Source organism: Thamnophis elegans, chromosome 2 (assembly GCF_009769535.1).
Source record: "Thamnophis elegans isolate rThaEle1 chromosome 2, rThaEle1.pri, whole genome shotgun sequence".
NCBI classification, from domain to species: domain Eukaryota; kingdom Metazoa; phylum Chordata; class Lepidosauria; order Squamata; family Colubridae; genus Thamnophis; species Thamnophis elegans.
Genome location: NC_045542.1, coordinates 138,346,723 through 138,368,647, shown reverse-complemented (window position 1 = coordinate 138,368,647; position 21,925 = coordinate 138,346,723). Strand labels below are relative to the sequence as shown.

General features: G+C 38.9%; 1 protein-coding gene across 13 annotated transcripts in view; it reads right to left on the bottom strand.

The window, feature by feature from the left end:
* Positions 1–21,925, bottom strand: part of CADPS (calcium dependent secretion activator) — a 440,774-nt gene that overhangs the window by 221,948 nt on the left and 196,901 nt on the right. For all 13 annotated transcript variants that reach the window (XM_032210572.1, XM_032210571.1, XM_032210579.1 and 10 more), the window contains exons 5-6: positions 18,430–18,666; positions 16,560–16,681 (exon numbers count right to left, since the gene is read on the bottom strand). In XM_032210572.1, the coding sequence (XP_032066463.1) occupies positions 16,560–16,681; positions 18,430–18,666 (359 nt within the window). The remainder of the gene's footprint in view (positions 1–16,559; positions 16,682–18,429; positions 18,667–21,925) is intronic.

The following is a 21,925-nucleotide window of genomic DNA, read 5'->3' as shown; positions in this document are numbered from 1 at the left end:
AAAAATGCAAGAAATATTGCCAAGTTCTTTGTTGTCTGCTGCTATCTCTATATCCAAAATATACCACTGAGCACACATCTGTATGAGTGGCAGCCCAGTTTCAAGGCCCAACAACAATGGATGGACCATCAGAATCAGATCAACTGTGCTATAAATGAAAATGGAATTAAAACTTGATGAACAAAAACATTCCTTGTCTAATAGCAGCAATTAAGCTGCTACTAATATCTGTTCGATCTGAAATCAAACAGATATTCCATGGAACATCATCTGAACTCTGCAGGTAAGATTGATCCAAAAGTTTGTTTTTGAAACATTTATTTGCAACCATAGGTTTTGGCAAAAATACCTAGGAGCTGGAAGACGTAATTTCTTTCTACCATTTTCACCTTTTTAAAGCATTTTTACTTAACTTTTGGGTTCAGACTGTCTCGTCACTCAACTCTTACTTTGGATTAAACCTCTTTGAACTCAGACCTATGAGAAACACATTTGAGAGCTGGTTATATAGTTCAAGAAAAGCCTGGATTTCCATAACACGATGCTCTTTTAATCCTTTTCTCATTCCCAGAACTAATCCTAGTGTAGTGCATAGGCTCTGCGTAGTCCTGTTTTATGACATGCACAGACATATTTAACAGAGTTGGAAGGGACCTTGCAGGTCATCTAGTCCAACCCCCTGCCCATGTAGGAGACCCCTACATCTGCCTGTACCTAGGATCAAACTCACAACCTCCTGATTGTGAGGCGAGAGCTCCCCCTCTAGGCCAATTGATAGCAGGCTGAGCTATCATAAGAACAAGAGCACTTACATCATTATGGACACAGGGTTGACTACAGTTCCTGGAGGAAAGAAAAGACATTACTCTTCTTTCATTCAACTTCAGCCTACCATGAATGCGCACATCTAACTTGTGTTTTCCTGCCTCAACTTGAAAATAATCTTTTTCTGATTTAAGGTCTCCTGGCTTGGCCAGAGGATTGGACTAGAAGACTTCCAGGGTTCCTTCCAGCCCTATGATTCTATTAATTTTACGTTGCTCCAGGAAACCCAGAATATTTTAGTCAAGAAAGTCCGCTGCAGTCGTGGGTTCCGGATTTGGTCGCAACCGGCATACTGCGAAGGGGCCGGACGTCCACCTCGGGCATGCACGCTGTGATGCCCCAGTTGCTCGGCGAGGTGGCAAAGGCACTGTATGCAGTGCATGTGTGTGCAGTTGGCCCGTTTCCCTCAGAAAGAGGTAAGGAACGTGGGTGGGTCCACCGAAACACCATTCTGGTACATTGGCCACTGCTCCCAGCTGCCACCAGTACGCCTGTACTGGGCCATACCACCCGGAACCCACCACTGGTCCGCTGCAGTTTTTCATGGCAGATATCCTTAGCAGCTTTGTACTAATAACACGTGTTTAACAGGAAGAACATGCCCCTCCATTTTTAGGGGCAATTACTGTTTTTCTTTCCTTATTTTTTTGTTAGAAATTCATTCTGAGATTTAACCACTTCTATTTCAGTGCTTTAAAAAAAGAATGAAATGTTGCAATGGAGGATTTAGGTTGGTGGGTGGGAGGTAGGAGAGGAATCAGTAAAAGCTAAAGCAGCATAAGGGTGTGGTGTGGTTATGCTGATGGTGTGAGATGTTGAGAATTAGGAGGTAAAAACCACAACACATGTCATTCCTTGGTAACTTCTAAACCTTTCTCTCATGTTTTAAAACTTTTAATTATTCCTGTGACCTTAACACTACATACTTTAAAAATTACAGCTTTAATCTCAAACCACACCCCATTCTTAAGAGGCCCGTAAAGGTGGCATGCATAAGCACACCAGTGTGCATATTGTCCCTGTCTTACTGTCCCTATTTATCTGTTTTTTACTTCCTTTGTTCATGTTTATGTTCATATCTATACTTGTTATCTTGTACATGTTTGACAAACAGACAGACAATGAGCATTTCTGGAATGTGGGCCTTTCTGGTTACCATAATATAATATTTTGGAAAAGAATGCCCTATCCAAAAATAAAGTAAAAAAGTGGTATTTGGGTATGATACAAGCAAGGAATATAGAAATAAAGATTGAAAGACATGAAGAGTCATAATGAGTTACATTAGTGTAAAACTAGATTTGACTGCATTTCATTTTCATTTTTTACATCATATTGTAATCTATTTGACTTACTACTTCTTATTGTTACGTTCTTATTCTTTTTTATATTTTATATAATATTATCAAATATACATGCATACTCAAACTAATTTCAGATTGACATTATAGTAGAAATATCGTAAAACTTTGCTTTAATTTTTCATTAATTGTTTACTGTCACTGACTGTAAATGTCTATTAAATTGGGGTTCATCACTTACATTTATTTTATTGATGGATTAAATTGATTGTATTATTTTTTCCTTTATATTTTGTTTGTATAATTCGTAGTTCTTGTGTCTGTTATTTGACATCTGTTAGAATTGGGGTGGGTTATAAATCTAATTAAATAAATGAGTAGATAAATAAAAGATTTACACAAATGACACCTTCTAGTCAATTATGTAATTATGCATGTGATATATATTTGGATTTGATTAAGGTTATTAAAGAATTAAAATTTACAGGCAGCCCCTTTCCCAAATAGTTTATTAAGCTACGGTTTTATTATAAAAACATATTTTTAACAAATAATGGTATTAACAAGGGAAAAGAAACAGTTGGAGTTGTGATTTGCACTTCAGAATCACAGGGCTTAGAGCTTCTTTTGAATACACTGTAATGTCTTTTTTTTTCTTGCTGACATTTCAGTCTGCTCCCCAAAATCCATTTTCACCAAATAGCTTGGAAACAAGAACTTAAGTGTATGAAAATTAGTTGTAAAAGGGATTAAGCAGCAGAGGAAATGCCCTATAATCTTGCGCTGTGCATTTTGATAGCGTCTGCTTTGTATGGCGCCTATTCCTGGGTATTGTTAAAAGCCTTTTATTTGCTGAAGCATCCACAGACCATATGTTATCAACAAATGTTATTATCCAAATGCAAACAGTCATTTCCATTAGGTTTTCCATATGAGAATCACATGAGTTACACAGGGAATAAACCAAATGAGAGTAAACACATATAGCAAACCTTTGACAATGATGTGGTGATTATAAATTCATACTTCATAACACCATGAAATATTTCATTACATCATGACAATTTAGCAACGAGATTTAGGGCAAGCTTCATCTGAGGATGATGCAATTAGTTGGCATAGTGATATGCAGCATCAGGACATACTCTATTCCAGGGCCACCAAATTATTTTTTTCATTCATGTTAAGTGCACCGCTTCCACGCACAAGATTTAACCTTACCATTTAATAAAACTTAGCGTAACCACAGAAAATACCGAGAGAGTAAAGCTTTGTTTAAAGAAGGATTCAATAATGCAACTGGATTCCTTCTTATTAAACAGTTATTATAATAATGTTTATGAAAACATAATTAATCACCAAGATTAATTTCCAAGCTCCCTCTTGCCAACCCACTGTCAGCATCCGCTTCATATGTGATTTGTTTAAAGACTGTATTAAATCAGGATTAGGAATGTTTTCATGGATTTTATGAAAAATAATAAGTCTTGGGGAGGGGAATTATTTTAAAATACAAAGAATTTTTGATCAATCAATTTGCACACTCGCGCATTTCCTAGTATGTGTAATAACCAATATTCAATCGGCACTACCAAATATGTAATTATCCATACAGCTTCTGAAACTCCAGGCAAAAAGATTGACATCTACTGGAGTCTTTTATGATTTGACTAACAGATATTCAGAAAATCTCAATAACCCCAACAAGTCTGATCTTTACTTTATTCTTTTAGAGGTGATTGTGCAGCCTCATAAATCAGGGATTTGGATACGTCTTCTCTTTCGAATGTGTTGGAATACAATTACCATCTGGATTAGAGTTTTCCATATCTTTGACCTTCAGTGGCAGATTAAGGTTCACTGGTGCCCTAAGCACTGACAAATCTTGGTGCCCTCCTCCTTTGTACATACCGTACAACCTTTATTGGGTTTTTTTCCTTCAACTTTGTGGTGCCCCCTTGGGCCTGATGCCCTAAGCAGGTGCTTAGTCTGCTTAATGGTTAATACACCACAGTTGACCTTGTTGACTGAATCTTACAGCCACTGGAATCCAATATCTACAATTCCCTAATCACTGCTCTAAATAAAAGGAGAGAGCAGCATTAGGAGAAATATCTTGCCTTCTCCATAATAATAATAATTATTATACTTTATTCATTAAACATGAAACTCAGTCAACTGAACATTCAAAAATGTATCACAAATACCACTGACTGGTGTTACTGGTTGATACGGGTTGCTGCCAGTGTCCTAGGTATCAACCAAGTACCTTCTTAAAATATAAGATGTTCCGAGTAGCGCAGTTTTTTTGCAGTTCCACTGGTGTTATTGCAGGAAGCTGTAATTTGTTAATGTATCTTATAAAATTCTTGGACATGGTACCAAGTGCCCCGATGACAATGGGTACCACTGTTACATGTTTCATCCATAGCTGTGTAGTTTGATGGCCAGGTCGTGCTATTTCATGATTTTTTCCAGCTCTTTTTCTTCGACTCTGGCATCTCCTGGTACCGCGATGACAATAAATTGTACGTTTCGGCCCTCTACAACCGTGATATCTGACATGTTGTTGTTGTTGTTGTTGTTGTTATCATTATTATTAATGTCCATTGTATTATGATGCACATGTTTAAACTAAGAATAAGAAGCTTTTTGTTATGTAGTTTACTGTTATTTTGATTGTTTCCATATTCTTAGATGATGTTTTGAGGTTTTTGTTTTGTCTCACTACTAATAAGGGAGTAACTGTGAGAGGGATCTTGGAGTCCTAGTAGACAACCATTTAAATATGAGCCAGCAGTGTGCTGCAGCTGCCAAAAAAGACAACACAGTTCTAGGCTGTATTAACAGAGGGATAGAATGGCCTTTAATTGATAGGGCTCAGTATTTGGCTAATATGCCATCTATTGTCTTTTAATTGCTTTCTTTCACATTTCAATTTTTCAGGCTATTTTTTTTAATTATTACTGTTAGTGGCTTGGATTATCATTTTTATTCTTTCATGCAAGGAATGGAAGTGATACTGCCCTTTATTACAACAATTATATTTTCTTGGAAAAAAGAACGAGGCCTGAAAAAGGAGCTAGTCTGAAAGAGGTTCATTGGGAGGGAAAAAAAAGGTTTATCTTTATAACTTGACACTACAAAGGAAAATTCAAGAACAGAAAAAAGAAAACGTTTGTCCATCTTCTAACAACAATACTTAAAATTGAATAGTATATGTAAATTTGCTTTGAAAAGACAATTCAATCTCCTATTTTTCTCATGCTGTGCAGTAAGGGATACTATTTGTACAGTAAAAGTTAAAAGAACCAAAAGGACAAAAATGAGTTAATTTTTTTTTAAAAGAAGTGCTTTCTGAAATAAAGGACTATCCTTTATCAAAGGACACACAGCCTATGGAGAACTAGCTTCACTGAATGACAATGAACAGCTAGAGTGACACACACAAAAAGAAAACGTGTTGACAAGTGAGTCCTACTGAAACATGCCATGTTGCTTTTCAGCTACTAGATGGCACTAACCAGCTTTCAATTTGTGCTGTGCTCCTCTCAAGTGTTTGAACTAATCTCAAGTAGTTATGTGGTCGTTTTTCTTTATGACCGGGATTGCTGCAGGAACATTCTGTGCAAGCACTGACTTTAGAGTGCGGTTGATCATTTAAAATCTATTGGGAGTTTCAAGAAAATAGCATGCTGTGATTCGGTGCTGTTAGCTTGTTGCACTACTTCAGAATTCAGGCTTAATGCTTGTTTATTACATTTGAAAGGCACAGACCTTAAGATAGAAGGGCAATGCTGATTTGATTTGAAAAATACTACGATTTATAATATGGCTTCTCTTTTATAAAAAAAATACACTAAAATAACTTTTGAAGCTTGCTCCAATCAAGCCATCCATCTAGGTCTATCAAATTTGGGCTGATGTACCCCAGAGATAAAACAAGGCAATCCAATCGGGTGCAATTCTTTATTTGCTTACATCTAATGGACAGAAACCAAACCAAAGTTATAACCTTCTAACCTATTATATGTATCCTGAGAGATTCTAGGGACTGGTTACCCTGAACCTCTTCCTTTTCCCTCTATCCAGCTTGGGGCTGCCCCATCTCTTGATTCGAGCCTCCCTCTGGGAAAGCTCTGTGCTGCAAAATTCCCCTCTACTTTTTCTCCAGGTGGTCAGCCCATCATTGCTGCTAAAATCTGGGTGACCAATGAATACCAGCCAAGATCATTTAGGCCTGATTTATGGGGTTGTGTAAGAAGTGTCTGAGAGATGAATGGGTAACAAGTGCCTTAGAGATGAATAGACAAGGCGGATCAACATGGTTTTATAAATAAGCATATCTCTGCTGCACATGATCTCTCCAAATGATCACTACGTGGCAGCAAACATTACTATTTTCTTTATCCTTTTGTTGCCTCCTAGTGGTTTTTCAGAGTTTGTAGCCCTATCTGCCTTTCCATTCATGTAAAGTGAGACCATGCAATTCTATTTGTATTCCTTTGCTTTTACCAAGCAATTTATTGTCACTTTTGAAATAAATGGGTGAAGCATAAGCAAAATGTATCATGGGTGCATTGAAGGACTCTACATAAGATGTATATGATTATTAATCCCATTAAAAAGAAAAGATAATGTTCAGATTGACTCTGAGGTTTTTCTCAGGTTAAGGCACTGTTTCTCAACCTTGGCAACTTTAAGATATGGGGACTTCAACTCCCAGAATTCCCCACCTAGCAGCTGGCTGAGGAATTCTAGGAATTGAAGTCCACATATCAAGAAGGTGTCAAGTTTGAGAAACACTGGGCTAAGGAGTCAGCATAAATAACCAGTTTGAAATATTACTAGGTTGAAGCACTTTTAAATTTCATTTCAAATTCATCATAAAGAAACACCATACAGGCTTCAAGCTTTGCTTTTTTAACAATGAAAAAATGGATCACTGTGGTTCTATAACTTTCATTCCAATAATGTCCTGATGATGTGAACTTTATATTAATTAAAGCACTGCAGCATGTTAAGCAGTGCCATTGATATTTGAACAAAAAGATAAATAAAAAGATAATTTCTTTGGAGAAATAAAGATTAATGCTTTCCAGAGTACAAAAATGTTAGAAGATAATGTTCATACCTTACTTGCTTTTCATATATGACATCTATACCAGGGACGTGCAGTCAGGGGAGGCAGGGGAGGCGGGGCCTCACCAGTGTCATGAGGAAAAGAAAAGAAAAATTAAAAGGAAAAAAGGCAGTGGTAGTTGCTGACAGAGTCACAGTGGATGACTCTGCTTAGTGCTTAACTGCAGGGGGAGGCAAGAGAACTACGGGCCTCCTTTACTCTAGCTTTATGATCACTTGAGCAGAGTTAAGCAAGGGTTAAAAGGCGAAAAATTCCTTATGCAAAGGAGGCACGTGTTCTCTCGCCTCCTGTAGAGGGCATTTTTAGAAGCTTTTTAGAGTTCTCTGGGAGCAACTAGCTCAGTCTGACTCAGAGCTCTGGCCTTTCTCTTTTTACATTTTTTTTCTTTTCATGAGTGCAGGCAAAAGCAGAGTTGAAATCCTCCCTGAAACAGCTGGAAAAGGTTTGTGTGTGGGGAGGGGGGAGGAATTCAAAAAGTTTGATTGCATGCAGAACCACGTTGCCTTTTCAAACACACACACACACACACACACACACACACACACACACAGCTGGATAAAAGTATATAAGCCCAGCTTCACTGATTACAAGTTTGAAAAGGCAACGTGGCTTCACCTGCAATCAAAGGCTCGGATCGGAGGCAGCAGGGGGGAGGGGTATGGCAGAAGAGCTGCTTTCAAGCCATTGGAAAATATATCCAATCCAACTTCTGTGTTTGTGTTTGTTTGAGAGTGAGTGAGAGAGGGATCCAACTTCTCTGTGTGCGTGTGTCTGTTTGAGAGATGGGGGAGGGAGAGAGGGAGGAAGGAGGGGTAGAGAGAAGAAAAAGAATGGGAAAACTTATTTTGCAAGGGGGAAAAATGCTGTCGCTTTAAATTGGAACTGAGCATGCCTGGCTGTGGAATTCTGGGAGTTGAAGGCCACAAGTCTAAAAAAATTGCTGCTTCATCAGCCATAAAGCTCACCGCACGTCACTGATATACTTATTTATATTTATATTATTATTATTAAGCATTTATAATTTAGCAAACACTTTCCAAATACTTTACCAGATTACTTTACTCCAAGTCTATTGATTGCTTATTACAATCCAGTTAAGAAAGTTCCTAACTCAGCGTTAAAAATCAGAAAGTGTCGGAATAATTTGCCAAATACTATTGACAATGTAACTGAATCTCAGAAGAAAATGTTTAATGCTTCTAAGATCCCTTGATATTAATCAGTTCTAAATGAGAAAAGATTGCCAAGCCGAGCAAATAAGTACATGCAAATGAAGTCCATAAGATTAAACAACCAAATAAGTGTCATTAATTTTGTTACTCCTGAAGACTAGGATACATCAATCATTCTTCGCAAAGTCAGTCCTCTCCTGATCTGTTAAACTTTATGCCTGCTTTCTTTTTTGCTTTTTAGTATTTTGACTACATTTTTCATATGAATCAACAGGGCGACACAGCTTTAAAAACAGAAGGGGGGAAGCTAATACAATTTTTGATTGAATGATAGAATCTGGCTTTCCAGGTTAAAAACATAATATGTTCGTGTCATTTTGAACGACTCAGAAATCACTCTGCTGAGGTCCGTGTCTGAATTTTGCAATTTAAGAGGAATCTAGACAAATCGAACTGGGATTAAGGGAGGACAAGAAAGATAGCAACAATATAAAATCAAGCCTTGGAGGAAAGTTGCTTGGCCTGCCAAAAGAAAGCATGAGCATATTCCTCAATTTTTTGGACAGAAGAGGGCAAATGCAGAGTCTTTGGAAATGGAGAACCAAGTACACCAAAGAAAATAATATGAATTATAATGTCAACAACATTGATGGAGATATTACTAATATAATACTAACTTTTTCTCTCTGGCACCAGGGGGCAGAGTAAAATGTAGCAAGCTTAATGTAGTGAGATTTTAGTGGAAAATTAGGAGGAAGGAGAAAATTACAGAAAAGGGGGAGCAGTTGTTTGGCAACGGAGCAGCAAAGCAAATCTAAATGGATTTTTTCAAGAAAGGGCATTGAAAGGATGACTTGCGATGTTTGACTTTGGAACCTTTTACATACAAAAGGAAAGGCAAGAAAGAGTAACATACAACACTGTAGAGCTCACTGTAACAGCATTGCCAAAAAGGCATTAAGAGTTGTTAACCTAATCTTGCGAAGCTTCTTCTCCGGTAATATTGTATTGCAAACTAGGGCATATAAAACCTTTGCTAGACCAATTCTCGAATGCAGCTCATCTGTCTGGAACCCACACTGCATATCAGACATTAATACAATGGAGCGAGTCCAGAGATATTTCACGAGAAGAGTCCTCCGCTCCTCTGCTCACAACAGAATAACTTATACCACCAGGCTTGAAATTTTGGGCTTAGACAACTGAGAACTAACCCGCCTTCGGTCTGACCTGAGTGTAGTACACAAAATTATCTGCTACAATGTCCTACCTGTCAACGACTACTCCAGCTTCAACTGCAACAATACATGAGCACACAATAGATACAAACTTAAGGTAAACTGCTCCAAACTCGATGGCAGAAAATACGACTTCAGCAACAGAGTGGTCAATGCCTGGAATGCACTACCCGACTCTGTTGTTACACCCCCCCAAATTTTAACCTTAGACTGTCTACTATTGACCTCACCCCATTCCTAAGAGGTCTGTAAGGGGCGTGCATAAGCGCATCAATGTCCCTACCGTCCATGTCCTACTGTTCCCACTTATTCGTGTAATCCTGTATTCATAATAATGTCTATACTTATATCTGTTATCTTATGCTTGACAAAAATAAATAAAATAAATCAACAGCTATCTAACACAGATATTTTGGAGCAATTTAATCATGTACTGGAAGCAGACAGCTATCCCTATTAGCTACCTAGGGAATACCAGTTCTCCTTTTTTTTTTTTTGATCTCCAGGGCAAGAAAGCAAGGCTGAGATTTAGAAATGGAGTTTAGAAACGAAGGACAAAACAGAAGAAGTCGTTTGGATCATGCATATTTAGTATGAAGAAGAAAAGCACAAGAGCATGGTTATACGGTTTGAGATGATGAGTGAATCCTTTCACTTATTCCAAGTACAGGTAAAGAGATCTGTTATCAGACTTGCTGGCCAATTCTATAGAAACGGCTTGCCAGGTACAAATACAAAAGCACAGTCTGTTCCTGTTCAGTTGCCAAAAAGTACATTATGAGGTAGTACACTCTGCCTCCAAAGACACCAGACGTAATGCCAGTGAAACATCAGGACACCAGGAAAATGCAGACCAGGTTATACAGCCTGAAAGGCCTTTGTTGCTTGATTGACTTATAGGCTATGAAAGCCTATATGTAGTGATGAGATTCAGCCGGTTCGCACCACGTCGGGAGAACCGGTTGTTAACTTTCTGAGCAGTTTGGTGAACTGGCTGTTGGAGGAAATCATTAGGGCAGAGAACCAGTTGTTAAATTATTTGAACCCCACCACTGCCTATACAGGTATATTAATTTCAGAGTGCTTGAAGGGTTTTTGATCTACAGACAGGGATTTCATTAAGACTTGCCCTATTAAATGATTTGAAACAGTTAAAGGAGGGCACTTTTAAATGCAGGGTGCAGGAATCTATTTCATATGCTGCATTACATTTGCTTATTTTTTTCATTGCTACTTCCCTTTCCTTTTCTCCTGGCGTATATTCTTTCCCTTTCACGTGATATGCAGGAATAGTTCCTGTGGAACTGAAGCTGAGAAAAGAATCTAAAGTGAAGCAAAAAAAAATCCATATAATAAGCAAAAGCTACTGTAATTGGATTTTTTTGCTTTAAAGCACAAACCCCCAAAAGGAATCCCAGTAATAAAGAGAATGCCTCCTGAAGGGGAAACCGAATTTGACACTGTGGAAATAGCTTTTCCCCTAAGCTCTAAATCAAGAACTGTAGGTTGTCCTTGACTTACGACTACAATCGAGACAAGAACATCTATTCTAAGCAAGGTGGTTGTTAAGTGAGTCACACCCAATTTTATGATCTTTTTTTTTAGTGTGGCTTAATTAATTATCCTGGTTGTTCAATGAATCACATGGTTCTTAACTGAATCCAATTTCCTCCATTGATTTTGCTGATCAGAAGCCATCTGGGAAGGTCACAAATAAAGATCATGTTGTCACGGTTCCGACCAATGCCCTAATAAAAGCAGGAACCTCAAGCCAGTTTTCAAGAAAAATCCAGTTGTTTATCAGGAGTGCCATGGCACGGACCTAGTGAAGCCAGTGTCAGTTGGGATGGTGCCTGATTGGATCATGTGATGGACATGTGGGTGCTGGGCAGGGACTTGAACTTTCACTTGGAGGGGGGAATTTGGAAGCTTTCAAATTTGGGTTTTCCCAGAGGTGCCAACATGATATCCCTAATAAAATGGAACTTTGAGGAAACTCAAGTCTCGGAGTCTACTTTTGTTGTGGGTATTACTTGGAACCCTGACAGCCAGCTCTGACCCCACTCAGTTCATGCCTTGCCTCTGACCCTGTTTCCCCCTCCCCTCAAAGTGTGTCATCAGTCACATTCCTCACCAAACAATTTCATGGGTCATAGAAGTCACTCCCTCTGGCCATTATTGGTTTCTGTGGAGATGGCCTTGACTTTGGCTGGCTCGGATGTGCATTGTTTTGACCAAGGTGCAAATTGCTCGATGCAGCTGCGAGGCTCGATCCCCCCCAGCCCCCCTGCATATGGCAATTTGGGAGTAGGTTGGAATGCTTTGCGAGTTGACAAATGTGACTCAAAGACACTAACATTGTCACCAATTGCCAAGTGCCAGAATCTTAATTACTGTTGTGGCCCACCTGCAGCCAGCAGAGCTGATGGCAGACTCAGACAGTGAGGAGGTTGGGGAGGAAGATGGGCCAGTCCTAGAGTCTGGGGAAGGCTCTGATCAGGACTCTGCATCAGAAGGCAGAGATGGGGCCCGGGCCATCTGATAGTTATTAGCTGCCTTCGAAGTTGGGGATCAAAGGGACAGAAGAACAGCTGGAGCCTGTTCCTGATGTGTGCATGCGCAGAGCTGCCAGGAGAAGGGAACAGTTAAGAAAAAAGGGCTGACTCGGGAGTAAAGGCATAGGTGAACAGTGAATGGCCCCTCCCATAGGGAATAAAGAGGAGTGAAAGGGAGTGGAGTTTGCAGGAGCAATTAGTTTGCTTAATTAGTGTGAAGATTTGTCCCTGACTCTCAGGGAACTATTTTCTTGTACAGCATTACATTTGGAAAATACCAACCTGGCAGTTCTCCAAGCCTGATAAGGTCTGTGGCTGTAAATTCACCCTTGAAAGACTGTTTGCCGGGATTTTGCTGGATGTGAACGAGAGGAATTCACATTAGCTTAATAAAAAGGGGTTTTGTGGGGACAAGGAGTCTGCTTCGTGATTTGGTGAAGCCTAAGTCAGAACAATTACATGATCACAGGGATGCGGCCATGGTTGAAAATGTGAGGACAGATTTTGAGTCACTTTTTTCAGTGCTATTGTAACTTTGAACAAATGGCTGTAAGTCGAGGACTTCCTGTATATTCAAACAAACAAATCACAGGAGCTAACAGGATTTAGCTGTGTATCAAAACCAAAATTCTTAAGAAACACACTTTCCTTCCAATCCCAAAAGAAATATCTATTTTTTTCTCCAGAAAATATAAATGCCGTGCCAGACTCCCACTGGAGCTCCCAGTCCCATGATGGCAAACCTATGGCAAGCGTGCCACAGGTGGCATGCAGAACCTTCGCTGCAGGTACACAAGCCTTTGCCCCAGCTCAGCTCCACCATGCATGTGCATGGGCCTCCCACCAGCCAGCTGATTTTCGGGGGTCTGCTGTACATGCATGGGTACGGGATGCATGTGAGAGATGCACACGCATGTGTTGGGGGGGCAGAGGTGTCACGTGTGCATGCACAGGGGGGTGGGGCACAGGGAGGTGTTGTCCTTCCATTGCATTTCGGCATGCGACAACAAAAAAGTTAGCCATCACTGTCCTGGCCTCTATTTGCCTAAACCTGTCTGTTGCTCAGAAAGAGACCTTCTGAGGAACGGAGGAGACCCCACTCTCATTCCTTTTCATTCTGCAGAATCCCATATGTTTTATGATACTTGGAATTCCCAGGCAGATGGAGCACTTAAAGATTAAACAGAGGAGACATGGCCAGGGGGAGGGGGACCCAGATGTATGGTAATCCTAGATTGTATTAGAGGGCACACAGTGCCTTTTGCACACTACAAGATGAATTTGAGAAAAACAAGACTTGCAATAAATCACACATGCACACAAAAATTATAACCTCTTGAACCTCCCAAATATTTAATTAATAAAATGTAACCAGAGCATGCCAGATTAGGGATGGATCAAATTAGATTTCACTCAATTTTTCATCTTTATAAATGGAAGTTTGGCTCATTTGTATGAAATTCAATGAAAATCTATGTGGATTATCATATTCTTACCTCCTTGTATATACCATTGTACAGTATATTCGTTATTGCAATGTACACATATTTCCTATTCCATCATCTAAGGTCTATTATTTTTCACCAATATATACTTTCTGTATATATTTTTAATTGGAAGACTACATAGCCGGAACTTTTAAGAGTCCATATATTAAAGAATAATAAATTTTCATTTCAGATGGAAGACTGAATTAGCAAGTTCCCTTTAAAATGTGATCCAACTGAATCCCTTTCCTCCTATTTCTCATAACAATACCAGATAAATTTAACTGATTCTGGAGCATAGGAAAATTTTATCTGAAAGTCTGCCGCAGGTTTGATTTGTAGAATTCAGTTAAAACAAAACGTCTTTACACAACATACAATTACAAAATCTATTAAACTGGCATATTTGAACATTTCCTATTCAAACAATTAGCTAAAATGCTGCCAAGAATACAGCTGACTTAATTTTACATTTAAAACCAAATCAGGAATATTATACAATAATATATCAGGCAAGCTGAATGTCAGTACAAGAACATTGAGCTTTTCCTGTTACGAGACATATAATTATTGAATTATTTTTTCCTCATAACAGACTTTAAAAGAATAGAGACTCATGGTCAGTGGTGGGTTGCAGGCTGTACACCCAGGGACGGGCGTACTGGATCCTACCTGGAGCACCGGATACCGTTCCGGTATGGTTCTCCATGCCCACCCACCCACCCAAGCTCCTTACCTGTCTTTTAAGGCTTTTGCGCTTCCGGGAATGTGCATGGTGCATACAGCACCTGCGCGATGCTCTGGAGAGCAGCTGGAGCGTTGCAGAGGCTCATGGAGGTGCTAAGATGCATGCGCAGGCTGTGCATGTGTGCGTGCACTGTGCGTGTGTGTGCATGCTGCACATGTCCATGAGGATGCCACCAGACCCGTTCCAACTGTACCGGTTGGAACAGGATCTGAAACCCACCACTGCTCATGGTCAACCTATATTTCACATGTTTTCACATTTCAGTGGGGCAGAATGCACTAGGAGCTGCCCTACTAACTCTTGTCTAAACAGGTTATTGGTGTGTATAATTGGGATAAATTATAACTGGGATTTATCTGAAGACTCCAAAATTATTCTTTACTCTTTTATGTTAATGTGTGGGGGTAAAGAGCAGCAAAATATGACACTGAAATAGAAGAAAATGACTAGGCTAGAAACAATACTTATTGTGTTTATGGCAAGCTGGGTTGGCTGAAAGATTTAAACAGGATAGGAGTAGTTATTTATAGCCACAGTTAAAAAATCTATCTGTTTCTGCTTGTAATCTTAGGATTTTCATCTGCAAGTAAAATGTTTATATGCTCAGATGTATTTTTTCCTAGTTTAGATTTTAAAATATAATGGATAACTTATTGCTGAGGACTCTTATAACATTCACAATACAATACTTTGTTTTTCTTTTTAAATGTTTAACTATGGTTATAAAACCAAGGTTTTTAGTAATGTATCATTAAATTGGGATTTTAAGTAGATTATGTAATATTCATTATACATTTTACTTGCTAAATTGTTATGTTTAATAATCAAAGTTTAGATTGCATTTGTATCTTGTTTTTGGTCTTTAGGCTATAAATAAAATTGATTGAAGTTTGGAGTAGTCATTTCCAGACCAAAATAGTTACAGCACACTTAAGATGAATGTGCAATTTTTGTTGAGCCATACAATAAGCACATTTGGGTGTGGTGTGGTATTCTGAATCACTGAACTTTATAAATCCTGCTTTATGGCTTAATAAATTGTAGGAGGCCAGCAAGTCTGGTTTATAAACATGGTTTATAGCTCATTGTGTTTTGTGAATCAGCCACTGTGATTTATTCAGCAATCTATCAGTTAAATAAACTAGGCTTAGCATGATGTGTGAACTGAACTCAATCACTCCCCTTTCACTGTCCGAATGAAAAGGTGGCAGTTTGTGATTTGTTCATTCCGAATTAAGAATGTGTAGGATATATTTTTAGCATGATAGTCAAAATGGTGTAAATATCACTTTAGTCACTTTCCCCTTAGACAAAAGTATTTTTAAAAAATGAGTTCAGTGATCGTGTCTAAGGAGATTCTCAGTCATCCAGGTCATGGTTTTCCCAAAGGTGCTTTTTCGAGAGGCAAATGGACTTCCTTGTTTTTTCTTTGAAGATATTTCACTTCTCATTCAAGGAGCTTCTTCAGCTCTGACTGGCTGGTGGGGAATGGAAAGATTTATATGGAAGTCAGAGCTGAAGAAGTTTCTTGGAAGAGAAATGAAACATCTTCAAAGAAAAACAGAAAGTCCAGTCACCTCTTGAAAAAGCGGTTCAGTGATCCTGATTTCATATTTGTTTTGGTCAGAACTGCAAGTAACATGCCAGTTTTTCTTGTTTCCCACAAGATTAATGGTTTTTAAAATAAAAGGTAATTAATGAGCTTATCTAAATGGGTTAGATATTATAATGGTTGGTTAATTGATAAGCTAAGGGAAACCAAATACATTTCATTATAATTACTCCAGGTTATGAATCCAGCCAAGGATACCAATCTTCACTTATTCCAACATATTGCCACAAACAAACTTCTAGTGAGTGAGTTGGGCAGCCATATAAATTTTCTTAATAAATAATAAATAAAATATGCCCAGTGGAGGTCTGTGTCTAGCACTAGCTGACACCCCAGGGTAGCAATAGTGATCATCCAAGATCATCTGTGATCATCCAAGTTACCTTGTGGGCATCCAGGGGCCTTTCTCCTTAGATTGCCAGGTATATATATCTGAAATAAAGGAGGAAATGTGATGGAGGCGAAGATGGACACTTACGTTGGTTTGGATGCCTCAGCCTGGTCAGTCTGTAGTTTTTCTCCTCCTTCCACTTCCATAGTGCAATATACAATCCGGTTGGGTGCTAAGGATTTGAGACCCTGAACTTCCATGATGACAACCTAAAGGAGAGAGAGGGAGGGAGGGAAGGAAAGAGGGAGAGGGAGGTGGAAGGGAGAGGGAGGGAAGGAAGGAGGGAGAGGGAGAAAGAGAGAGAGAGGAGGAAAAGGGAAAGAGGGAGGGAAGGAGAGAGGGAGAGGGAGAAAGAAAGAGAGGGGGAAGAGAGAGAGGGGGGAGAGAGAGGGGGAGAGGGAGAGAGAGGGGGAGAAGGAGAGGGAGAGGGAGGGAGGGAGGGAGAGAGAGACAGAGAGAGAGAGAGAGAGAGAGAAGAAGAAGAAGAAGAAATGTTCTTTATTCAGGAATCAATTCAAGAATGAAGCACAAGTTATATTGCTTTGAAGAAAGCATCTAAAAATCTACCATATAGGAGTATAGGGATAAATTGGAAAGTTGTGGGATTTGTTATTGTTGTTTGAAATTAGAATCTCTCACATTAACCCAAAACATTGGGAAGAGCAACCCCTCTCCCTTTAAGAGCCTGTTAGGCTTCTTCTTCCACTGAAATATTAAATTTATTTAATTAAATATTTAATCAATTCAAACATTTTCCTTGAAATGCAAGAACAGCTGACCTTCAGCATTATCTTTGACTCTGACCTCCCCTACTACAGCTCTTCATCAGGTAGCCCAAGTATAGCACCTGCTTGCTACCCCTGAAACCATAGCTTCAACCTCCAGCATCTCTACGAAAGCATGGAGAAAATACCCCTCCTGCCTGAAACCCATGAGTCAGTGGAAAACAACCTGTCAATTAAGAACTTTTGAAACTAACTTATCAGCCTGTGAAAAGCCTTTCCTGCCTTTCTTGTAAGTTGCTCAGGGTCTCTGACCCCTGCATCAGTGGTGAAATCTAACCCCCCAGCCCAGTTCTGTGGGCATGGCTTGATGGTGGTGGGGTCATGTGACTATGTGGGCGTGGTCAACTTTTTTTCCACTTTCAGCTATTTTTTTTTAGATTTTTAAAGCATTTTTCCCCTGCTGGGAACCGGCAGGGAAAAAATGCTTTAGAAATCTAAAAAAATAAACTTCTGACGATTGCACGGCCCAACTATGAGCTGAGTGATCGTCGCAAGCTTTTAAAAAAGCTTTTTAAAGCTTTTTTCCCTTGCTGGTTCACCCAAACTGGCAGGGAAAATGCTTTAAAAAGTAGAAAAAAAGCTTTCAATGATAGGATAGTTCACAGCTGAGCTGCACGATCCTTGGAAGCTTTTTTTTTTTACTACCAATTCACAGAACCAAGAACAATCGCCTCTACTGGTTCGACTGAACCGGGTCGAACCAGGAGGATTTCACCCCTGCCCTGCATATGTCCCTACACCATGCTATCCATCTACCATTTTTTCATATTAAAAATCCATGCAATGGTTAAACATGGTGGTGGCTTGGTTTAAGGTTTACAGACGGACCCAGGATAAATTACTGTAGCTGTCTACATTCCTTACACCCTAAATGCTAGAAATATATATATTATTTATCAGCACAAATATAGCACACACACACACACATATATATGTCTGTCTGTCTGTCTGTCTGTCTGTCTGTCTGTCTATCTATCTATCTATCTATCTATCTATCTATCTATCTATCTATCTATCTATCTATCTATCTATCTATCTATTCTCTTTTTAAGTTCTGCTTGCCAACACATTGATCACTGAGCAGCTTTAAAATGACATTTATGTTGTCTTCATTTTACAATGGTTATTTTACAACACCCTTCTATTTATAGTTGATGAAAACTAGAAGTTACCTCCAGGGAGAAAGATAGCACAACATCTGATTTGGAGAGCTGGTTTTCGTTCTCCTCTCCCAAGTCAATGATGGAAGTGTTATGACTGCGTTTCAGTTTTTGTAACTTGAACTCGGAGCCCCCTTTGGACACTGGCATGCTTTCCAGGTTTGCCATGAGTAAATTGACCGATGACTTCAACTCTTCAATGAACATGTTTTCCATTTCTTTGGACACAAATTTAGGAAATTTACGCTCCTGTGATGGAAAGTAAAGTAAAAAAAAAACCAACAACAACCAAGAGTGTATGATTGGCAAGATTACATATATTTATATATACTGAATTCAATTCTCCAATAGGCATTTGTAGTGGCAAGGCGGAAGACTATTGTTTATTTTGAGGCTTTTAGTGACTGATTTCTCCTATATATTAAGAAAAGTGTAGATACGTTAAGAGCGCATTCTGAGCTGACCTGCCTATTTTTTAAAATTCTTTTTAAAAAATATTTTATTGAACAGTTTTTTTAAAAAATAAGATAAAAAATATTATTTGCAATTTCCTTCTGTACAATATTTCCTCCTCGGTATACATCCATTGTAAATGTACTCCCCCCTTATTTCAGTTTCTCTTTGTCTATACATATGATACTATTATATACAGTCCTTAATTTACAACCCTTCTTTTCATTTATACGTGTTTGTTCATCTCTAACTATACATTGTTAATTTCTAACTCCTGTGTCTTCTTCATTTAGTCTTTCCTTAAGCTTCACACCTGTCCTCTTGCCATTTGTACCACTCATTCCATACCATATAATATTCTGTTTCCTCCTTTTCTTTTACTTCTTTTGTAAATTTGTCCATCTCTGCACACTCTATTATGTTTTTTAAAAAAATTCTTGTTTACTGAATAAAGGAAAAGGAGGAAAGCTTCATGTACTGTGAAAGTCTCAATTCCCTTCCCAGAATCATATGCCATCCAATCAAGGCCAAGTCTGACCATAGTTGAACCATGAGGTCATGGTGCCAGTTTTTGATTTAAAAAAAAAACCTTGGGGCTGTTGTTGTGGGGAAATTCAGGATAGAACCTAGTGCTGGGTATTGTGGAAATTGGCCACCCTTGGGGTACCTCAGTTGTCACTATTAAGAGCTCCTGACAGGCCTGTAAGAGATATGAGTATTATCTTGCTTGGTATATATGTTTTATAAAATTTATTTCCTTGAGCTAATCATAAAGTTTTAAATCCCTTTATTCACTGGTGTGCTTAATGCGTTTGGATCCAAAAATTGCTTGGGCCATCTGATCACTACCCTGACGTTTGGCAAAACAGCATTAAACCTAAAATGCAATAAATCAAGAGTCAGCTCTTTCAATCATTGCTTAAAGGACGCTCTTAACATAAGATCTTTGAATGCTACAGAGAATTTTATAAGATGGTTCTAAGCATTTAGCCAAAGCGGGAATATCCACAAAGTGGTTGGCAGCTGTGTTGGTGTATTCAAAGTCCCGTTGGTGTTTTTATGTGTGCTGTGCTATAATGTCAACCCCACAATCATGGTTACCCTCTTGACTTTGTATCACATTCTGTGCACAATCCTGAACCAGAGGATAGAATGTTTTGGTAGCAAAATGGACTTCAAGTTCTACATTAGGGATCTTACCGCAGAATTGCTCTCCATATAAATGATCTGTACTGATGGCCGCACACACACTAGTGGGAAAATAGTTCAGCACCAGCTCCTGTTTGTGGCTTTGGGCTCCCAAAACCTATGTTTTGAAGTTAGAGTCCACCAATACTTTTTGTTACATTTGCAGATGAGGTCATAGGGAGTTTGAGTCTACTCAAATAGAGATACAGTACCTACATTTTTAAAAAAGGGACTTTTGAGTGTCTATGTCTGAAGCCAATCTCTTAGCCCAAGAGTTTAAGAATCTTTAACTGAAATCAATCCCTCCAGGAATTCTACTCACCTCTCACTCAATAGCACTTTGCTCGTCTCATTTTATAACCTGCCTAGTTTTCAACGCGAGGCATAAAATCCTCTTTCCACTGATCAGTCTTTAACTTATGGAAATGTGCCCAGGGCCAGAAAATTAAATGCTTCCTCCAAGCAAAATTTTGTTGTAATGAATGGGCAGTACATAGCCCAAATGTCTCCACTGGGGCACTTTGAGAAATAGTTAAGTTGTGACAAGTAGGCTGCGGAACAGATTCCTCATTAAAAGGTTATTTAGAAAATGAGGAACAGTCCAAGCCTGCAACACTTTTAATGACTGTTATAAATTCATGATCTCCTGCATAATGCGCAAGACAAGAAAATTTAAGCTCATGGGAGAAAACATTTATTTATTCTTAGGGGCAAAGTTTCTTACCATAGATTGTAAATCAGTACCAGATCCAGGTTGATTGGCCATTAAATGGCAGCAACATATACAGAAACCCTTGTTTTTTTGCTACCATCAGTATTCTTCTGGCCTTTTGTCAGCTAGACATAATGTGTCTACTTATTGGATCATATAATTTATATATTTAACAATCTGTTGGGGTCTTCTTGTCCAAGCAATACCAAGCTTGACTATGTGAACTCTTAATAAGAAGTAATTTAATTTAAAGGCCTTTCTTTTGGTACATTATTTGGATTGCACCTTATTATTGCTAAAAATAATGCATTGATTGCAGCTGCCAAAAAAGGCAACAGAGTCCTAGGCTGCATTAACAGAGGGATAGGATCGGTGTGTGTGTGTCCTGAATTCCAGCAACAGAACGTGTTATCCAGAGGGCTCTCTGAAGAACCGTCAGATTCCTGCTGTTTCAGGGGAGGAGTGATCTGTAACCCCACCATAGCTGTCTTGTAGGGAATGAAGGGGGGGGCATGTGGGTGTCATTGGGAAATCAGCAACTACTCTAAAACGCCTGCTTTTGCCTTCGGACCCAAAGTAAGAAAGGTAGCCAACGTGAGCTATCGCAGCTGGAAGACCAGACAAAGCACAGGAATCAACGTGGACAGCATTTGGGTGAGATAATAAGAGTGCTTGAAAGTGCAACATTCCTGTAAACTAACTTTTAAACCTCCGATTAAAACTTTTTAAAGAGAAAGTGGCAGAAGAAAGCGGGGGGGAGCGGACGTTACAAAGCTCTCACTCCCTTGTGTCAGCAGCGAAAGCCATTAGATAGAAGAAAGGAAGTAACAGATCTTGAGAATTGCTTAAGGATGTTAGAAAGCAAATCGGAAGCCATTGGTCTTTAAATTTCACTCTATGCCTATGATTTTCTTGGTATCTTGGTGACTTTTGAGAATTGCTTAGATTTGATTTTGAAGCCAGAAACTTAAAAGAATGTTGAATTAATTATCTGCATTGCTATCTAGTAGCAAACAGTACCCAGTAAAAGCTGCCTAAGAAAAATTGACTTTGAAAACATTGTGGATAATAAAGAACTGGTAAAAGTCCTCTAGAAGAAAGAAATAAGACCAGCTGTGGAAACATTGCCTTCCCTTCCCTTGCTACATTATAATG